Here is an 18,200-nt window from a genome sequence, read left to right as displayed (position 1 = left end):
CCCAAACAGCTGCCTGGTTGATTGCCCCTGTATGTGCATATGTGTGCATGCAAGTACAAAATGCATACACTCACAAGTGGAAGAAAACATTTCAACATCTGCTCCTAGATATATTTCAATATTTTTTTATTTTACTTGGCAACAAATACAGTATTTATAATTCCATTTTCTGTCTCTAACAATTCTCAAATGCTCACTTATGTTTCTATTAATGTTTAAGCCACCAGCATCCCTAACAATAATGATACATTTCATGCCTATAGTGCTTTTCCTCCACAAAGACCCCAAAATACTGTACCAATTTATATAAATATTCACAGAAATCAAAAACACACCAATGAAACATAGCCATTACAGAAATGAAACAGCTGTTGATCAAAGACACAGCAAATCTATGGAACCGTTTAGAACAAGAAGGGAAGAATATTGTAAACAAATTCAGAGAATTCCCCAAATTCAGGGAATTCAGGGAACGTCCAAGTATTAGAGCTAGTAGAAAATTTTCCAACTGACCAGTTTTTCCACAGAAAATGCTGGTCTGACAGACTTCCCATAACCTGAAACTTGCAATGGACACATAGCATGCCCTACCAAGATTCCTGACAGCTCCCTCTATCCCCCAGGAACCTGCCCAGTAAGCTACCGTGGAGGTAGGCTCCCTGGGTTTCCAGGATCCTCAACAGCCAACTTGAAAAGTCATGAAGAGTTAGGGCTGGAAAGTTCTGAAAAATTCCTGTTTGTGTCTTAAAAAAATGGAACTTTTTTGGAAATGTCTCTCTCATGGAAAATGTCACATATCTGACTTATTCTGAAACTTTTTTTTTGAGGGAGGAGAAGCAAATGGGGAAATGCAAAATTTTCTACAAGATGGAAATTCTGGTTCCCACACAACTCTACTAAGTGATATACTGTAATTAACCAAACTGGAATTCAGCCAGTCCATGGAGGGCCAACATTCCTGATGCTGGAGGGGAACCCTCCCTCCCCAAGCCAGGGGTTTTTCAATTATCACAATTTATTTTAGGGTCAGGCACAATCACAAGCCTAAGGTAGCATAGATGCAGAAATTCCAGAAAGCAACTTTATCAAAGAATGGGACCCAGAGGAAGACAGAATGGGCCATATTTGCTCTGCTGGAGTGGAAAGCAATTTCACTGCTCACAAATATGCCAGACAAGTGTAACAAAAATAGCAATTAACATCTTAATGCATTATGCCTGTGAGGAATGGCTAACTGGCATCTGTTGGTACAAACCAGCTTAACTTAAGGATAAATAAATTTATTCAGCGTGGAGATGATCACAAACTCACTGTTCTCAAATGCACTGTTCTCAAATGGATTCTTATTTGTATTTCAGAATCCAGGTTTAATGCATTACTAAAAGATTTAAATACCCTTTGCGCATGTTACAGCTGGTGGAACTCACTGTTACAATATATTAAGGTCAAGAGACCATCCACACACAACATTAGATAAACACATATAAGGGATATATGCTCTCACGCTTCAGGGCAAAAATTAATCACTAAGGCTATGTCTACACTCAGGGCTTCTTGTGCAAATACAGCCGTTCTTGCGCAAGAATCTGCAGAGCATCCACACTGCCCACCCGCTCTTGCACAAGAAAATTTACAGTACGGTGTGGTAAGAGAGAGCTTCTTGCGCAAGCACTATGCTCTTTTTAAATCAGGTGTAAGCCCTCTTGCGCAGGAGCTCTTGAGCAAGAGGGCAGTGAGGATGACAGGCAGGGATTTCTTGTGCAAGAAAGCCCTATGGCTAAAATGGCCACCAGAGTTTTCTTGTGCAAGAGAGTGTCCCCACTGCCATGGGCGCTCTTGTGCAAAAGCACAGCTCGCACATGGCAGTGAGGATGTTTTCTTGCACAAGAACTCTTGCGCAAGATGTTCTTGTGCAAGAAGCCGCCAGTGTAGACATAGCCTAAGGGTATGCCTACTCTGCAAAAAGACATTTGCAGCTGGCCTGTGCCAGCTGACTGGGGCTCTCATGGCTCCACAGTTGTTTAATTTCAGTGTAGACAAGTGTGCTTGGGCTGCAGCCTGAGCCCTCAGACCTTCCCACTTCATAGGGCTCTTGAGCCAGTCTCTACCAATCAATCAAACAGCCTCTTAGCCTGAGTCAGTGGACATGGGCCAGCTAAAGAGTTTTATCTGCGGTGAAGACATACCCTCAAAGGGGCTAGAAAGGAATTTCACTTGTGGGCGGGTAATTTTATAATTGTCTTTCAGGGATCTTCTGGCACCTTCCCCTGAAACAGCTATTGCTCAACAAACAACATAATAACCAACAAATATCCTGATGCCACAAACCACAGGACAACTAGTATGCCCCAAGGATTTGTGAAATCAATCACGAGTCCCCTCTGATATTTTACCAAGCAACAGAGGCAAGGACTTCCAGGGGATTGCCTATCTCAATCTTAACTAATGTTTTATAGCCAGTGATACCATACCACGTGAAGCCATATATCCTCACCTCCATGCATGAGAGATTTTTACTACGCGTTGCCATTAATTCCAGTAATTCTACACTGAAAGCACCCAGCTATAATATAGTGCATCAATTCATAAGAAACATTTAATAAGGTGAAAAAAAGAAACTTTTCAATTTTGCTTTACATTCAGGAGTTTGGTAGTGATTTGGTGATTGGTAATGGGAGACCTGCAGCCATTACCTTTTCCCACTTTAAGAGTGACATAGGCTAATGTTGGGAACAAGATGTGAAAAAATGGTGTTAAAAAGCAGCATGGGCTTTGCTCACATTTTAGGTCCCTGTACCTTTAAGAATGTTTGTCTACTTGCACTTTTGTTGGTAAAACTTATCAGTCAAGATGTGAAACCCCCCCTCCCTGATCAACATAATCTAAATCTACAAAAGCACCCTGTGCTCACCTGCCGACACAGCTACTGCTGCTCATTGGGGGTGGTTTAATTAGGCTGGGAGGACAGCATGCTCCCGCCTGCACAAAGCAGCTACATAGCAGATCTTACAGAGCCACAGTAGCAGCAGTACCACTGCATGATCTGTAGTGTAGACATAGCCTAAGTAGTGATATATTACTAGATCATAAAAAGGCAAGCAAATCTGCATTTTGTTCAAGTAAGCAAATCTTGCTGGTGACGTTGGTATTAGCACAGGAAAGTCTAGATCAGCTAAGAAGAGGGCTACCTCAATTATTTATACAGTAGCTGTCTCCCTCCTCTTCAATCTAACAGTCCCCTGAGAAAGGAGAAAAAGGCAGAGGAATTAACAGACAAAATCTCTGCTGTGGTATGGGCAAACTTCAAAATGGTTAAATGGCCTAATTCACAGAAATACTCAGAAACCTGGATTCTTCTTTCAACTTTTTCTAACTGCCATCATTGACAAAGCAGGGCAGGAAATCTCCTGCAAACAGATCATCATATGAGCAGCTGAGCTAGAACTACCATAACAACAGCTTGTCTTGTGGTATTGTCTGGAATCAGAAATTAATAAAAATGTGTGTGTTGGGAGTGGGAATTATTTAAAACCCCCAATACACGTGAAAACAAAAATAAAAATCAGCAGAAGAGCAGCTGTACCACAACCTCCCCCCCCCCCCATGCAATAACCTTGCAACCCCCCACAACTCCCTTTTGCGTCAGGATGCCTACAATTATAATACGAAGACATTTCAGAGATGAATAGCTGAAATAATGAAATGTATTGTATTTAAAATCCGATAACTGTGAAATTGAGGAAAGTGGACTATGAATTTGGTAGGGCCCTAGTTATAGGTCTAAGAATTGCGAGCGACCCAATTCATTTCAATGGTATGTTTAACTCTGGAGAGTAGTAATTTAAATGTAGCTTCACAATGACACATTTTGATCATTCCCACAGTGGCATGCTGCTGGACTGACATTGTGGCTGGGGTCTGAGTACTGTGCCGCCATTATTCCTCTTCAGTTTAACCCTTAAAGTAACACAAATGTGAAGGACTAGACAGTGTAAAAGATTTGTCTCTACAGAGGGTGAGAGACACCCACACAGGCACTGCTACTCTCAAAACATTTTCAATTACTACCTTGGATACTACTTTTGAGGGGGAGGGAACTGTTTGTTCACTGAGTTTACTGCTGTTTAATATGGAAATGCAATTCTGCGGGCAACTTTATTGCATTATGCCAATGGCTCAGTTGGTATAATTGCACGTGAAGAGCCAACAAATGTAATTTTCTTCTGCTTAATACTTGGTCCATTGCTCCTTTCAGCTCCTTATCTGATTAACTGATGTGACTCAGAGTTATTCCGAGAAACAGCCACACGGTATCCTTCACAGAACTTTCTGTGATGCAAACTGCAAAATCCCTGTTAACGTCAAGTGTCATGGGAAAGATGGAAGCTGTAGGAAAAAAACAATCCATCTTAAATCGCAAAACAACTCTCTGAAAATAATCAGGTGTGAAAATTGGATCATGCAGTAGATGATGGACACACATGTAGTGTGATTTGAAAAAAAAAGGTCACTTTTTTGTTGCTCGGTGATTTGTCATTTGTGTGCCTTGGCATTCCTGAGCTGTGACTGGGACCAAAAAAACGGGGCTGAAATACTGGAAAACAGGCTATTTGTGTGGTAAATACAGCCAATCCAAGAGCACCAAAAATCCTGTGAATAAAACCTGGTTATGGTCAGTATTGCCATGAAGCCCTGTCTCTCTTTGCCTTCCCTGAAGCCCATCTGTTTCCTCTTATTTCTTGGCTAGTCATTTGTGTACTCTGTGACTAACTATCACTGACCCTTTGCACCCTTCTGTCACTTCCAACTTGATATGTCCTCTTATGCCTGAAATTCACACAATCTGGTCTTGTCTACACAATAACGTTGCAGTGGTTTAATTTCCATTGGCTTGTAGCTGGTGGACACTCATTACAGTTTAAGAGAGATTTATTTCAAACTGCAACCTAATTGATTTTAAAATAATCTAAAATAAATCTGGTTTAACAAAAATAAGTGTCCACACAGCTACCAGTTGAACGAAATTGATTTAAAATAACAATTTTAATTAAATCAGCGCCACCTTCTCATTTTGACAAGTTTGCTCTTGGTGCCACCCTTTACTTCTGGGAATTCCTTCTCAAAAAGCTTCTTCCATAAAGTCTTTCAGTGAGAATCTGCTACACAAATAGTGGCCACTTAATTAAAATTAAAGGATCTACGTTGTTGTGCAATCAACCAACCTTCTACTTATCTAGTGCTTTGTGTCTAGATTGTACTGTTCGCTTGTTCAGATTGTGTGGTCTTAGCAATAGGAATCATGACTCTGTGTAAGCCAGCTGCTTGATCTTGGGTCCCTGAAGTGTGCTCAGGCCTCTAAAAACAGGTCTAGGGGCTCCATCCAAACCGGGGGCCCTGAGAGCAGGGCAGGCAGCAATACAAACACAGACACCCCGCCCCCCCCAGTCAATAAAGCCCCAGGCCCTGGTGCAGGGCGGGTCAGCAAAGCAAACACAGTCTCACAGTAAGTCCCAGCCCTGCTCCAGGGCAGGTCAGCAAATAAACACAGTTCCAGTTATTAAGGCCCAGGTCCTGGTTCAGGGCAGGGCAGCCAAACCCCCATATAGTTCCCCAGGAACGAGTGGGGAGGAGGAGTCTGCCACCTGGTATGTGTAGTGGCAGAGGGGATGTGGGCCCTCCCTACTCTACAGCATCCGAGCCCAGGGTCCTAGCAGTGGCAGCCTTGGCTGCCACTGGAACCAGCGGGGATCCGGCCTGCAACACGCTGACACACTCTAAAATGTTACAAAATCAGCGTGACAATTGTCGGCTTCCCCTGGGTCACTTCCTAACTCCCACTCCACATCTACCTGGCTCCACGCAGGCTGCTGATCCTCGGGGTTGTGGCAATCTGAATCCTTGGGCAGGGTATAGAAGGTCTCCTCTTTGGAGCAAGAGCCCAGCAGTCTGCTCCAGTCCTCAGCTTCTGCAACGTCCTCCGGGCCCTCCTGGCTTGGGAGCTCAGGGAAGGCCTCTGCTTCCTCCAGTGGCAGGGGTCTTACTGAGATCTTGGGCTGGGCTTTTATGCTCCCTGCCCCACCCCTTGGCATCTGTGGAGTTAAAGAGGCAGGACCCAGCTCAGCCCACTGGGGCTCGGAAAGGGGTTCTTACCCCTCGAGGTCAGTGAGCAGCCACTCCATTATACAGAGCTCTAAGCACACAGTCAGCCCTAATCTAACAATGACCCCAGAACTACCTGAGGGAGAAGGAGCAACAACTTTGACAACTTCAACAGTCACAGAACCCTGGAACTTTTATGACCAAATCACAACCCTTCAACTCTTGAGTAAGAGGAGTAAATCCACTAGCTGGTAGCAGTGTTGGGATCCCATTCTCTGTGTGGACCGCACGCTAGAGTGGGATGCAACACACTTCGTGTGTTCACATACCACTGGTGTGGCATTATAGACACACCATATAATTTATAGCGCTTCTGTGATACTACAATTACACCCGTGCCAACCCACATAGTCCAAGGCAGGGAGAGGTTCCAGCCATGATGAGCAGGAGCAGGGTTAGGAAGGTCTTTTGACTGCAACGGTCTGAGAATGGATAGGGATGGTTGGTGGTGATGGATAGTCACTACTACTTCTAGAACAGGTTTTCCTGAACAAGAAAAGAATCAGCAGAGTATAGGCTAGAGGCTGCTCTGAGTTATCCAGGTGTAAATCTAAAATAGTGTCAGTGAAGTGAATGAAGTTATTCTGGGTTTATACTCATGTAACTGAATAGCAGCACTTAGACTGAACTGCCTGCTGCGTGGGCTGGATGTAGACAGACAGACCAACCCCCCGTATCATCCATCTTATTTTGCCTCGCTGAGGTTCCTGAAGCATACAGTACAGAGAAGGAGCGATAAAATCAGCATAGTCTATGCTGGCTCATCTGATCCTGAGACGCTGAAAACATAGATATGAGGAGAGAGAGAGCGATTAAGGCAATAGGCTGGCCTCGAGGCTGCGAGAACTGCCCAGGCTGGCACCCATGTTGATTCGAACACACACAGTCCCTGGGAGAGGAATTTCCCACTGAGAAAAGAATGCCCAGTACTTCCAATTTAGTTATCTCTCTTACAAGTGTAAATTAAGTTCACAACTCCCTTGTAAGAACTGGTCTCACAAAAGACAGACCAGCCCCATTTGGCATGACAGACAAGAAAGAGAAATACGTGACCCCATGAGTATAAAGGTGGTACAGCAGCACACTCTCTTTTGAGTGTCATTCTACCCTCTACCTGCTGGTCGGGTTAGGTGTTTGACCTCCCGAGGTTCTATGGGGATGCCCACCTCGTATTTTCGTCTTTCCTAGGAATTGAGGGACCGGCCCTGGCCTGACATGCTGGAGTCGAGAGGCACAGAAGGGGGTAAAAATCGTACCTGGATGTGGTCCTCTGTCTTAAGTGTACACATAGAAAGAGTAAGCTGTTACTTGGTACCATTATTTCTATTTTTCTATCTTTATCTTCTTTGTAACCACTTTTAAGATCTATATTTTGCCAGTAGTTAAGAAATAGAGCAATAGCCATTGTAACCATATGATTTATAAGCTTCTTTAATAAAATAGTAACTGTTTAAGCTTTAACCTGACTCCTTCAGTTGCTGTAACAGAACCAAGCACAATTTAAAAGAACTTCAGCCGGTCATTAGGGACAGATATAGGGAGAGCTTGGGCGTTTGGATGTGTGTCACACCCAGGTGGCAGAATCCACTGGGGCACCTTTCAGTCTTTCCCCAAGGCTGCCCGCTGCGAAGGAATTACGAATTCTAGCAGCTGAAATCTAAGGTGTAATAAGCTCTTCCTATAAACTCGGGGCGTCTGAGAGCCTGTTGGCTGCCCTCTGCGACGGGACCCCGGTCCTAGCAGTAAAGTCACAGACGTTAAACTATTTTTCGGGGCGCCCTCCAGCCTCCTAGGCTGCCCACTGCAACGAGACTTTGTGTCTCAGCAGTTGAAGACTTGGGTGTAACACACACGCACACACTGCCCTGACCGTCGGCTGACACTGGATCAGTTTGGAGAGTTGAGGCTGAAGTTTTATTGTCTCTCTAGTTAGAGAAACACAGTTCTTTGTTTTAATCTGATTTGTTAAGAAGGGAATATTACAGACTGATCCATCACACAAGCCAAAGATCACATTAGCTGTAATTGTTTTTGGCTGGGCTCATAGTGATCAATGCACTTAGGGACGTCATAGTGGTGCTAATACTGTATGTTCATTTGCACAACAGTAAAAATGTAGTTAACAAGGTAACGGCCCTGAGGTTTCTTCAATGCATTATTGGGATACAGGAAACAAGAGATGAAAACTAGGTGAAATGCGGAGATCAAGGTCCTGCTTCTCCTATTGTACAATGGGTCACAGACACTGGAAAGCTCACCCAAAGCAGAGGCTCAGTAACACACAGGGGCGGCCCTAGACTAGCTGCCAGCAACTGGCGCCTTAGGCAAACCATGCAATCGGCGCCCCCACCTCCAAACCCCTCAATGATATTGCGCCACCATTTGGTGCCCCATTTAACTTGGCGCCGTAAGCGACCACCTAGTTCGTCTATATGGACGGGCCGCCCCGGTAACACAAGAAGCTCAAAGTGGCTGGATCCTGGGTACCTGGGAAATGCACTGAGTGCATCTCTGAGAGTCTGTGTAAAAAAGATTTCTGCAAAGTTCCTTCAAGAAGTTGTTGCTCTTCTCTCCTAGTGGAGCCCTCCTAGAACAAGGTACTACAGTCTGGTGTCTCCTGAGTATGAACTCCCAGCACAAAGAAGTAAGGATTGCCACCTCTCTGCTCAAAACTATTCATTTTAAAAAAGGCCAGGAATAGCAATGTGGAATGGGAGCAGTCAAATTGCCTTGGAAAATCCAAGTGACCTGATACTGCAGCCAAGACTCAAAACAAACCTCTTCTGAGGTTTGAAGAAGCAGGGGTACACTTTGCTTCTCCATCCCTTCTCCCATTACTTAGAATTTCCAGGTACAGGTTGCACCGCCCCGGTCCAGCACCCTCAGGACCTGACCAGTCCCAGATGAGGGATTTTGCTGGACCAGGGAAGGTGATTTCTACCCCCTGCCCTTGGGCTCCTCAGCCATGGCCTTGTGGCCAGCCTCCCCGTGGCTTCCCCCTATCACTGGCCCCTCAGCACAGGGCTCCCGGCCCCACCGGGTGAATCCTGCTGCCTTTAGCACAGCCTTGCTACTGGGCTCCCGGCCTTCCTGCACAGGCCCCTTCTAGGGTCCAGTTGCGCTGCTGTGTGACAGGCCCGCTTGGACTTCAGCCGTGCTGGGCAGTCCCATTGCCTTCCGGCTTCACTGGGCAGATCCACCGAGTGGCAGCAGGACTGCCGGGCTCTTTGCTGTGCCAGAGGGCAGTTCCACTCCTGGGTTCCTGGCTCCACCATTGGGCAGCCCTGTAATCAGGCTCCTGGCCCCTCGGGACAGTCCCACTGACTCCTAGTCCCACTGTGCTGCTGGGCTTCTGGTTGTGCAGCGGGGCGGCCCTGCTGCCAGGTTCCCAGGTGCACCACCAGGTAACCCCATTGCCTCTCAGTCTTGCTGGGCAGTTTTGCTTCTGGGCTCCAGCCCTGCCAGGCAGCCCTGCTGCCTCCCATCCTCCCTTCTCCTCCTCTCCACAGTGTCGCCACCAGATGGCAGTCCTGCTGCTGGGCTCCAGCCTGTCAGGCAGTGTTACTGCTGCCTCCCGCCCCCCAGGCCCACCCAGTGTCACCACCAGGAGGAAGCCCTGCTGCTGGACTCCCAGCCCCCAGCTGTCCATGGGACTCTCTTGTCCTGGAACATCCCTGGTCTTTCTGGACCAGGGATGCTGCCGGACCAGAGAGTCCCAGTTAAGAGAGGTTCAGTCTCTACCTGTTTGCTACAGCTACCTGTTTGAATTGCAAGATATCAGATGGGACACAAAGTTGAGCAGAAATATCCTGTTCCCTCAGTATTTCCAGACCAGAAAGAAGCTAGAAGTAATGGCATTTTGATAGGGCAGCATGTTGTTATGAGATTCCCAGCTCTACCTTGCAGACTCAACAAGCTTAGATTACATTTGGATACATTTTGGACACTAATCTAAACTGAACCCGAGGTTCATCCATTGCTTAAAAAAAAAAAAAGGCATGAGGGCAAGGGACTAGACTCGATGACCTCTTGAGGTCCCTTCCAGTTCTAGTGTTCTATGATTCTGTGATTCTAAGGCAAGAGGCCTTATTTTATTCAGGGAATAGGTTCTTCATGAAGCAGCTATTTGCAGACAAACGTGACTCCCCCTCTACGGGAAATTGGTAAGAGTGGCCACAGGGGAGCTGAAACAGCTCCGTTCAGAATGGATTGATTTTTTTTTTAACAGTTAGGATAGTTGGGCTTTACAAATGTGATCTGTACGTGCATCGATAGAAAGGAAAGTGATGGGGGAATGTGATAGGAGAGAACAAAGTGATTTTAATGCTTGTTAGTTCTTCTGTGCAATGCTATCAAATGGTTTTCCCACCACCACTGGGAGGGAAAGAAAGGGGAGAAGGTTACCTAAAGCAGGGTGTCTCTGTAGGAAAAATGCTATACCATGTGTCAGTTGCACAGGAATATCAGTGCTTGCATTTCAGTGTATGGGTGTTCCGTATGCTAGGTGGGGGGAGGCATTGCCTTCCCAAACCACCAGGCATGGCCCCGCCCACTATCCTCCCCCGCAACACCTGTTGTAGGCGTACTGAGGTGGAGTGTTGCTGGCCCCACTGCCAGCCGTTCCCGTACTCTGGGGCCGGGGAGGCTGGAGCCACGAACTCTCCTCCCTTGTACTCTGGGCTGGGGAGCATGGGGTGCATGCACGCTCACCTTCTGCCCTCTCTTCCCCTCCTCATAGTGATGGTGAGGGTGAGCTCGACATACTGCCCCGCCTCCTCTCCACTTTGTGGAGTGGTCCTGCCTCCCCCACCCCACCTTCACTGACTGCCCATGTTCTTATGGGCAGTCAACTCTGTTGATTCTTTTATGGTTCTTCGTACCACAGGATCACACTTCACAAACATCAGTAAATAATTCTCACAACATCTCTGTGATGTAGGACAGCATAATTATCCCCACTTATATATGGGAAACTAAGGCACAGAGAAAATGAATTAACATTTTCAAAAGTGCCTAAGTGAATTAGGAATCTAATTTTCAAAAGTGCATTTTAGGCTCCTAAGCATGACTGAGTTCCATAAGACTTAGTTTCCTAACTCCCTTTGAAAATGCAACTTACGATCCTATATTTCTTTGGAGCTGCTGCAGATGTTACCCATAGTGACTTAACCAAGGTCACACTGGAAGTCTATGGTAGCCTCAGAAACTGAATTCAGATCTCAAGTTCTAGTCCAATTCCTTAACTACCAACTTTTGTTCTAGTATTCTGCTGCTGTACAATAGTTGCTAGAGAGAATTATAGCATATTCCTTCTGTTGCTACTACTACTCTAGGGTAAATGTTCAGTTGCCTGGTGGGAAGGAAGTGTGAACAAATTTCAGAGCTTGTTAACGGGGTTTACAAATCACGTACCCTCTTAGTGCCCTGGGTTCCTCAACCTTCAGGAGGGGTATCTCCCAGAAGAAAGGATGTTATCTGAAGTTGGTAGATATATAACTTGTTAATAGCTCTGATCCTCATTCATGAAAATCAGCTGCCCACGTAACAGACAATAGAAACTGAAGCAAACATATCCATGAGAGCTTCCCTCTCCTGCGCTCCTGATGACTCCTTCTCCAGTGCTCAGAAAGAGGAAATGAGGATGTCTGATTTGAATGCAGAGGGGACGAGCGCTGGTGAGAGGGGACAAAGTCGACTGAGACTAAGAACAGAGAGTGAGAGGAGAGAAACTGTGAGTATAAGGAGTCACAGATTCTCTCTAAGGGTATGTCTACACTGCAAAGTTAATTCGAAATAACAGCCATTATTTCGAATTAACTTTAATAGCGTCTATACATGCAAACCGCTATTTCGAATTAAATTTGAAATAGCGGCGCCCTTAATTCAAATTTGGTAAACCTCATTCTATGAGGAGTAATGCCAAATTCAAAATAGCTATTTCAAATTAAGTGCTGTGTAGATACTTAATTCGAAATAGGGGGCCTCCAGCCCTTCCCAGGGAGCCCTGGTGGCCACTCTGGGCACAACCAGGAAAACTTACTCTCCTCTCTCCCAGCCCTGGAGCCATTAAAGGGGTAGACTCTGTCCACAGTGCCTGTGCCAGCTCCAAGCCAGCCAGCCCAGAGCCAGCAGTGGACACCAGGGGCCCTGACCCAGGGGTCCCAAAACATGAGCCAGCAAGCCACTGGCAGCCAGCCCTCCACTGCTCCCCAGGAGCAGTCTGCCAGCTCCCAGGAGCCTGACAGGGGCTGGAGAAGGTGGGCACCTTCTTGGTCCAGGGTGGAGATCATGGACCTTATTCAGGTTTGGGGGGGATGCCCCCAACGTCCATGATCTCTGCACTAGACGGAGGAACGCGGCCGTCTATGGCAGGATAGCTGCCAGCCTGGCCACCAAAGGCCACATGTGAACCCAGGAGCAGGTTAGCATGAAAGTCAAGTTGGTCCAGCGAGACCCCCAGCCCTGAGCCCTGAACTTCCCCTTCCCCTTCTTCCCCTTGCTTCCCCCTTCCAGCTCCTTCCTCCCAGGTTTCCCCCTCCCCTCTCCCACCATCTCTCTTCCCCTCTCCCACCTCCTTTTCCCAGTCTCCCCAGAGGTTCAACCCCCCCCCCCCAGTTTTGTTCAATAAACCCAGTTTCTATTTTTGAACATATGTGTCTTTTATTTGACATCAGGAAGGAGGATTAGGGAGGCGTAAGTGGAAGGATGTGAGGGAGGACTGGAGCACAAGCCCCCGGTGGGGAGGACCAGGGAGGCTCTGAGGGCTCCTCAGAGTGGATGCTCTCCCTCAGGGCCTCCTGGATCCTGACAGCCCCCCGATGGATTCCCCGGATGGCAGCCTGCAGCAAGTGCAGCTGGGCTGATGGCAATGATCCCACAAGATGCACCGGCGTGCCCAGGGGCAGCTCTGGCTCCATGTGGCCTAGTGCTGTCGTGTCCTGAGTCTGGGCACTTAGGGCACTCCAAGACAGGACTGCTTTACTGTCCCTCATCGAGATAGACAAGCAAGCGGGGAACCCTGAGAACTGTCTGTCCGGGGTGGGGGTAGGGTCCCTTTAAGCACGGAGTTCAGTTAGCCTCAGGCAGCAGCCCCACACACTAAGCCCTAACCTGAAGCCCTGCCAGCACTGTTTCCAGACAGCCTTAACTTCGGTTCAGGGTCGACTCAATGTGGACGTGCTATTTTGAAATAACATTTTGATATTTCGAAATAGTTTTTGTGTATAGATGCGTTAGTTCAAATTAGCTTAATTCGAATTAGCTATTTCAAATTAATTAATTAAGTTAATTTGAAATAGCGCTGTAGTGTAGACATACCCGAACATAGCTGGGCAAGGAGACTGGGAATGGAAACTGCGAGTAGTGGAGACTGGGACTGGAAGCCAGTGATGCAAATAAGGCGAATAGAAATAAATTTGGTTGGGGGGGAGGGGAGAGACCGAGATTGGATGAGGAGCTCTTTCACTAGATTAAAATAATCTGGAGTTGAAACTAATACCAAAAAGAGGGGAAGTGGCACTAGTAGATGCAAACTAGGAAGTTGGGTCTAAACAGGGATGGACTAGATTAGTGATGTGGACTTTCCTGTGTAATTTTCTTTGAGAATGGCTTTTTTTTTCAGATGATCCAGAGGCCAAACAAATTTACAATCTCAAAGTGACCATTACACTGCTTTGAGGAGAACTTCCCTACACCCATGTTATTTTCTTTTGTAGCTCACAAACCAAATTAATTTAATTAGCAACCTACTACATTTTGATGTCCTCCGATGGGTTTAGTTTTTCCAGGGACTTGTGAAAGGCTTTTTATGTTTTCTTTGATAATAAACTATATTGGATTCCACTGTGTTCAATTGAAATCTGAACTACTGTGAAAGCTGAGTGCCCTGGAATGATTCTCAGCCATAGAAATTCCCTACCTGCAGGACCAGAGACGGGAACAGTGTTGAGTTGGAGGCTTTCTAGAATCTTTTGTTCCAATCTGATCCTTTTCTGGCTGTCTTTTTTGGTGAGAAGATTGCTCAAGTCCGGAGCTGCATCTCGAGAAGTCTTCTCTCCATTGACTAGAACACAAAAAAAACCACAGTCTGGTTTATGACTACCCTCAGAGATTATGTGTCTCAGCAAATGGAGGTAAGTAACAACTGGCAGCCACTCTGCCTGGGTCAAGAGTCTGCCAAGCCACAAGGCAAAACAATGGGAGAGCAGAAGGTTTTTTTTTTCTCCCGCTGCTGTGGGAGTTGAAACAAATGAAGGAGGAAAGGTGTCAGGAGGAAAGCATCCTGAACAAAAACGCAAAGCAAATGAAGCCCATACACTGAAATAGAGATCTGAAAGGGATACAGTCTATCAGAGTAGGCCTCACCAAGATTTCAGTTCTAAAAGACAGAGTTACTCAACTAGAGCACAACCTGAGATTCATTGAGATGTGTGCCCCTCTGGGTGCTCCACTCCAGGTGATGGTGTATCCTGGTGCTGTTGATTGGAGATCTTCAGTAGCAGTGTCTGGTCGGGATGCGTGTGTTCAGTTGGTATCTTGCAACACCTGCAAGTCCATTTGGTGCACGCCTTTCCCGACCCCTCAGTTCCTTCTCTGCTATAGGGCTCCTTAGGTCAAACTCCAAAGTGGAGGGGAAAAGGGTGGGTAGTGGAGCACCCACAGGGGGAGACATCTCAAAACTTCAGTTATTGTGCAAGGTGAGGAACCCTCTCTCCTTCTAGTGTTGTCCTTGGGGGTGCTCCACTCCAGGTGACGGGCAGTGTCCCTTATGGTTGGGAAGACTTTGGAATTGCTTAATTGGTAGTGGCAGATAGTAATTTGCAGCTTAGTAGAGTCTTAGTTGTGGCAAATGTATGTGATTTCAAAGTGGCTGCTTTACATATCTCAGTCAGAGGTATATCGTGTAGGAAAGCTGTGGAAATGGAGACTACGTGGGTGGCATGCATGCATATGCCTTCAGGGGCATCGAGATCGTGTTTCTCAATAGCACGCCTTAATGCAGTCTAATATCCACTTGGATAAGCATTGTTTTGAAACAGCTGAACCTTTGGATCAGTCAGCAATGGATTCGAAAAGTCTGAGAAATTTGTGGAAGGTTTTTGTTCTAAGTAAAATACCAGGCACTTTATTTACCTGCATGTCTGCAGTTACAACTGCTTGCAGTTCCCGTTGGCTGCAGTTCAACATTCCCAGCCACTGATAGCTGCAAGAGCTTCTTAGAATGGCAAACTACAGTCAACAGGAGCAATGAGCAGCCATACCTGCGGACGTGCAGGTAAACAAAGCATCTGGCAGCCCACCAGGGGCTAACCGTGTCTGGTCTGCAGGCTGCTTATTTCCCACTCCTGCTCTAGAGCCGTGATGTCCAACCAGTTCTAAAGCAGTAACTGCTATAGTGGTTACTGCTATAGCAAACTAGGCACATTATTCATGCCAACTAGCCACACTCAACCGGCTGAATAGCCACATGTGACTAGTGGCTAGCACGTTGGACACTATGGCTCTAGAGGAAGCCTCACTGGTGGTAACAGTCTCACCAGGGACCATTTCTTGGTATGCAATTCCCTCGGGGGAGAGGACAAGGCTGTCTTCCTCTTCTCCTGAGGAGGACTGAACCATCTCCTTGGTTGGTTCAGAACGAGAGGGAGACCATTTGGCCGAGAGTTTAGGTTCGCTTGTTTGTGAGGCCAACTGGAGAGATTTCTTCATTCAAATTATTTTCAGGTGGAGGTCTCAAATGTGACAAGCCCTGACCTTGAGATTTTTGCAGTGGATGCATTTGGATGGGATATGCATCTCACCCAGACATGTGACACAAAGGGAGTGCCTGCTGGATCATGGCATGGACTCCAAACATGAGATGTACTTTTGGAATCTGGGGGAGCCTGGCATGATGGAGAGCTGGCTTGGGAAGTCACTCTCCAATGGGGACACTGATAGCTGTGTGTGTGGGGAGGGGGAGAGGGAGCGGGAGGGGGGTTAACACTAACAACTATATTAACTTCCTATAGGAAAGGGAGAAATTAGATGAGGTTTTCTAACTTATCTTTGTATTTTTTTTATATATCTAACTACAGGAGGAGATGAAGTACTGCTCTGAGTTCTCTCTTCAGCAGCGGACGTTTGTGAAAAAGCTGAGGGGGGTTGGAACACATGCATGTCAAATGGACTCTCAGGTTCTGTGAGACACCAACTGTGCGTGTGTATCCCAGCCAGGCACAGCTGCCGCAGATCTCTGATCAATGATGCTGGCATGTACCAACACCAATCCCAGGGGTGTGTCTAGACTACATGGCTCCATCGATGGAGCCATGTAGATGAGGCAGGACGACAAAGGGAAATGAAGCAGCGATTTAAATAATCGTTGCTTCATTTAAATAAAAATGGCCTCTGTGCTGTGCCGATCAGCTGTTTGTTGGCGCAGCGCAGCAGTCTAGATGGGAATCTGCCGACCACAGAACCCTTTGTCGGCAGATCCTGTAAGCCTCGTTTTACGAGGCATAAAGGATCTGCTGACGAAGGGTTCTGGGGTCGGCAGATCTCCGTCTAGACTGCCGCGCTGTGCCGACAAACAGCTGATCAGCACAGAGTGGTGGCCATTTTGATTTAAATGAAGCGGCAATTATTTAAATCGCCGCTTCATTTCCCTTTGTCGAGTAAATTCATCTACATGACTCCGTCGACGGAGCCTTGTAGTTTAGACGTACCCCTAGAGTGGAACACTCACAGGGACAGCTCTTGAAGAGGAATGGTAGACACATAACTCTATTGATTTGCTATTTAAAGTTTGTCCATTTCACCTTCACATCAATTTCTGTTCAAGGTTGCAGGAAGATACTGAGATCATTTAACACACTTACAAATTAGATAATTTGCCACATATGAGACTAGAGATGGGCCAGCCATAAATGCTGAATCCAAATCTAAACCTCCCAAGACCATGGGGTGATTCTTTAACCCAGTGTTTAGGCTGGGCAAGCTATAGCTATTGAGACAGCCATAAAATTTGGGACTAGATCCAAACTTCCTTTGAAGGTTGGAGCACAGTTTAGATTCTGGGTTTTGATTGAGACATATCCTTTGCAAGAGTCAAATGAAACAGCCCTATTCCAACAAGAACACTTAAGCTGATGCTCTTATGAAATTAGTGTCATTCACAGAATACCTAGGTTTGATTTTTTCTAGTTTCTATTTATTTAATCAGTTTATTGTCAGAGATGACAAACCCATTCAGGAAGAACAATTTGCAACCAAAAATTGGCTTTTGAGCCATACGGTGTAGGCAGGTGATGCCACCATCTGGATTTGTAGTTTCTACTCCTCCACCATTATCCGTTCAAATACAAAGTCAAAGCTAAAGCTGACTGATAAAACATTTAGTAAAAGTCTCCTTCATTTGCACACAGGTACAATTTTACCCCTTCACCTGGGCACAAATAAAAGGTTAGCAAGAGGCACACTTACTTGTCAGATAGCAGTCCAAGCTAAGAGAGACATTGTCAAAAGCAACAACTGCATCAGATTCTTCTTCCCATGAAGTGATGATCTGAAGCCAAAACCTGTACAAATATGGAGGAGGAAAGGAGGGAAAGAGTTAAGGAAATGTAATTCCAGAGATCTCCAAAAATAAAAGCATACATTTTAGACGAGAGAAAATTTCTACTTTGACATATGATCCTGCAATCTTATGGTAATGGAGAAAGAATACTAAACTCTGACTTGCAAAGGTAAATTGCATTCTCTGCTGATGGGAATTGTTGAAATACCTAGACAGATACACAGGGAGTAGGTGTATGCTTTTGTTAGGGGGAAACTGAGGCACGAGGAGAGTGAGGGTATCTCTAGACTGCACATCTCTGTCGACACAGAGATGTAGATCAGGCACGTCGAAATTGCTAATGAAGCAGGGATTTAAATATCCTGCGCTTCATAAGCATAAACATGGCCGCCGCTTTTTTTCGACACGGAGCTTTTTCGGAAAAAAACGGCAGTCTAGACGGGGATCTGTCAAAAAATAAGCCCTTTTTCGACAGATCCTGTAA

The 18,200-nt window shown here is 46.2% G+C and overlaps 1 protein-coding gene across 1 annotated transcript in view; it reads right to left on the bottom strand.

The window, feature by feature from the left end:
* Positions 1-18,200, bottom strand: part of LOC102462403 (ALK receptor tyrosine kinase) — a 122,142-nt gene that overhangs the window by 80,715 nt on the left and 23,227 nt on the right. The window contains exons 2-3 of the mRNA XM_075925355.2: positions 17,623-17,717; positions 14,078-14,221 (exon numbers count right to left, since the gene is read on the bottom strand). Of these exons, the coding sequence (XP_075781470.2) occupies positions 14,078-14,221; positions 17,623-17,717 (239 nt within the window). The remainder of the gene's footprint in view (positions 1-14,077; positions 14,222-17,622; positions 17,718-18,200) is intronic.

Source organism: Pelodiscus sinensis, chromosome 3 (assembly GCF_052426305.1).
Source record: "Pelodiscus sinensis isolate ZL-2025 chromosome 3, ASM5242630v1, whole genome shotgun sequence".
Classification (NCBI taxonomy): Eukaryota; Metazoa; Chordata; order Testudines; family Trionychidae; genus Pelodiscus; species Pelodiscus sinensis.
The sequence above is the reverse complement of the archived record's forward strand: the minus strand, read 5'-3'. Positions and strand labels throughout refer to the sequence as shown.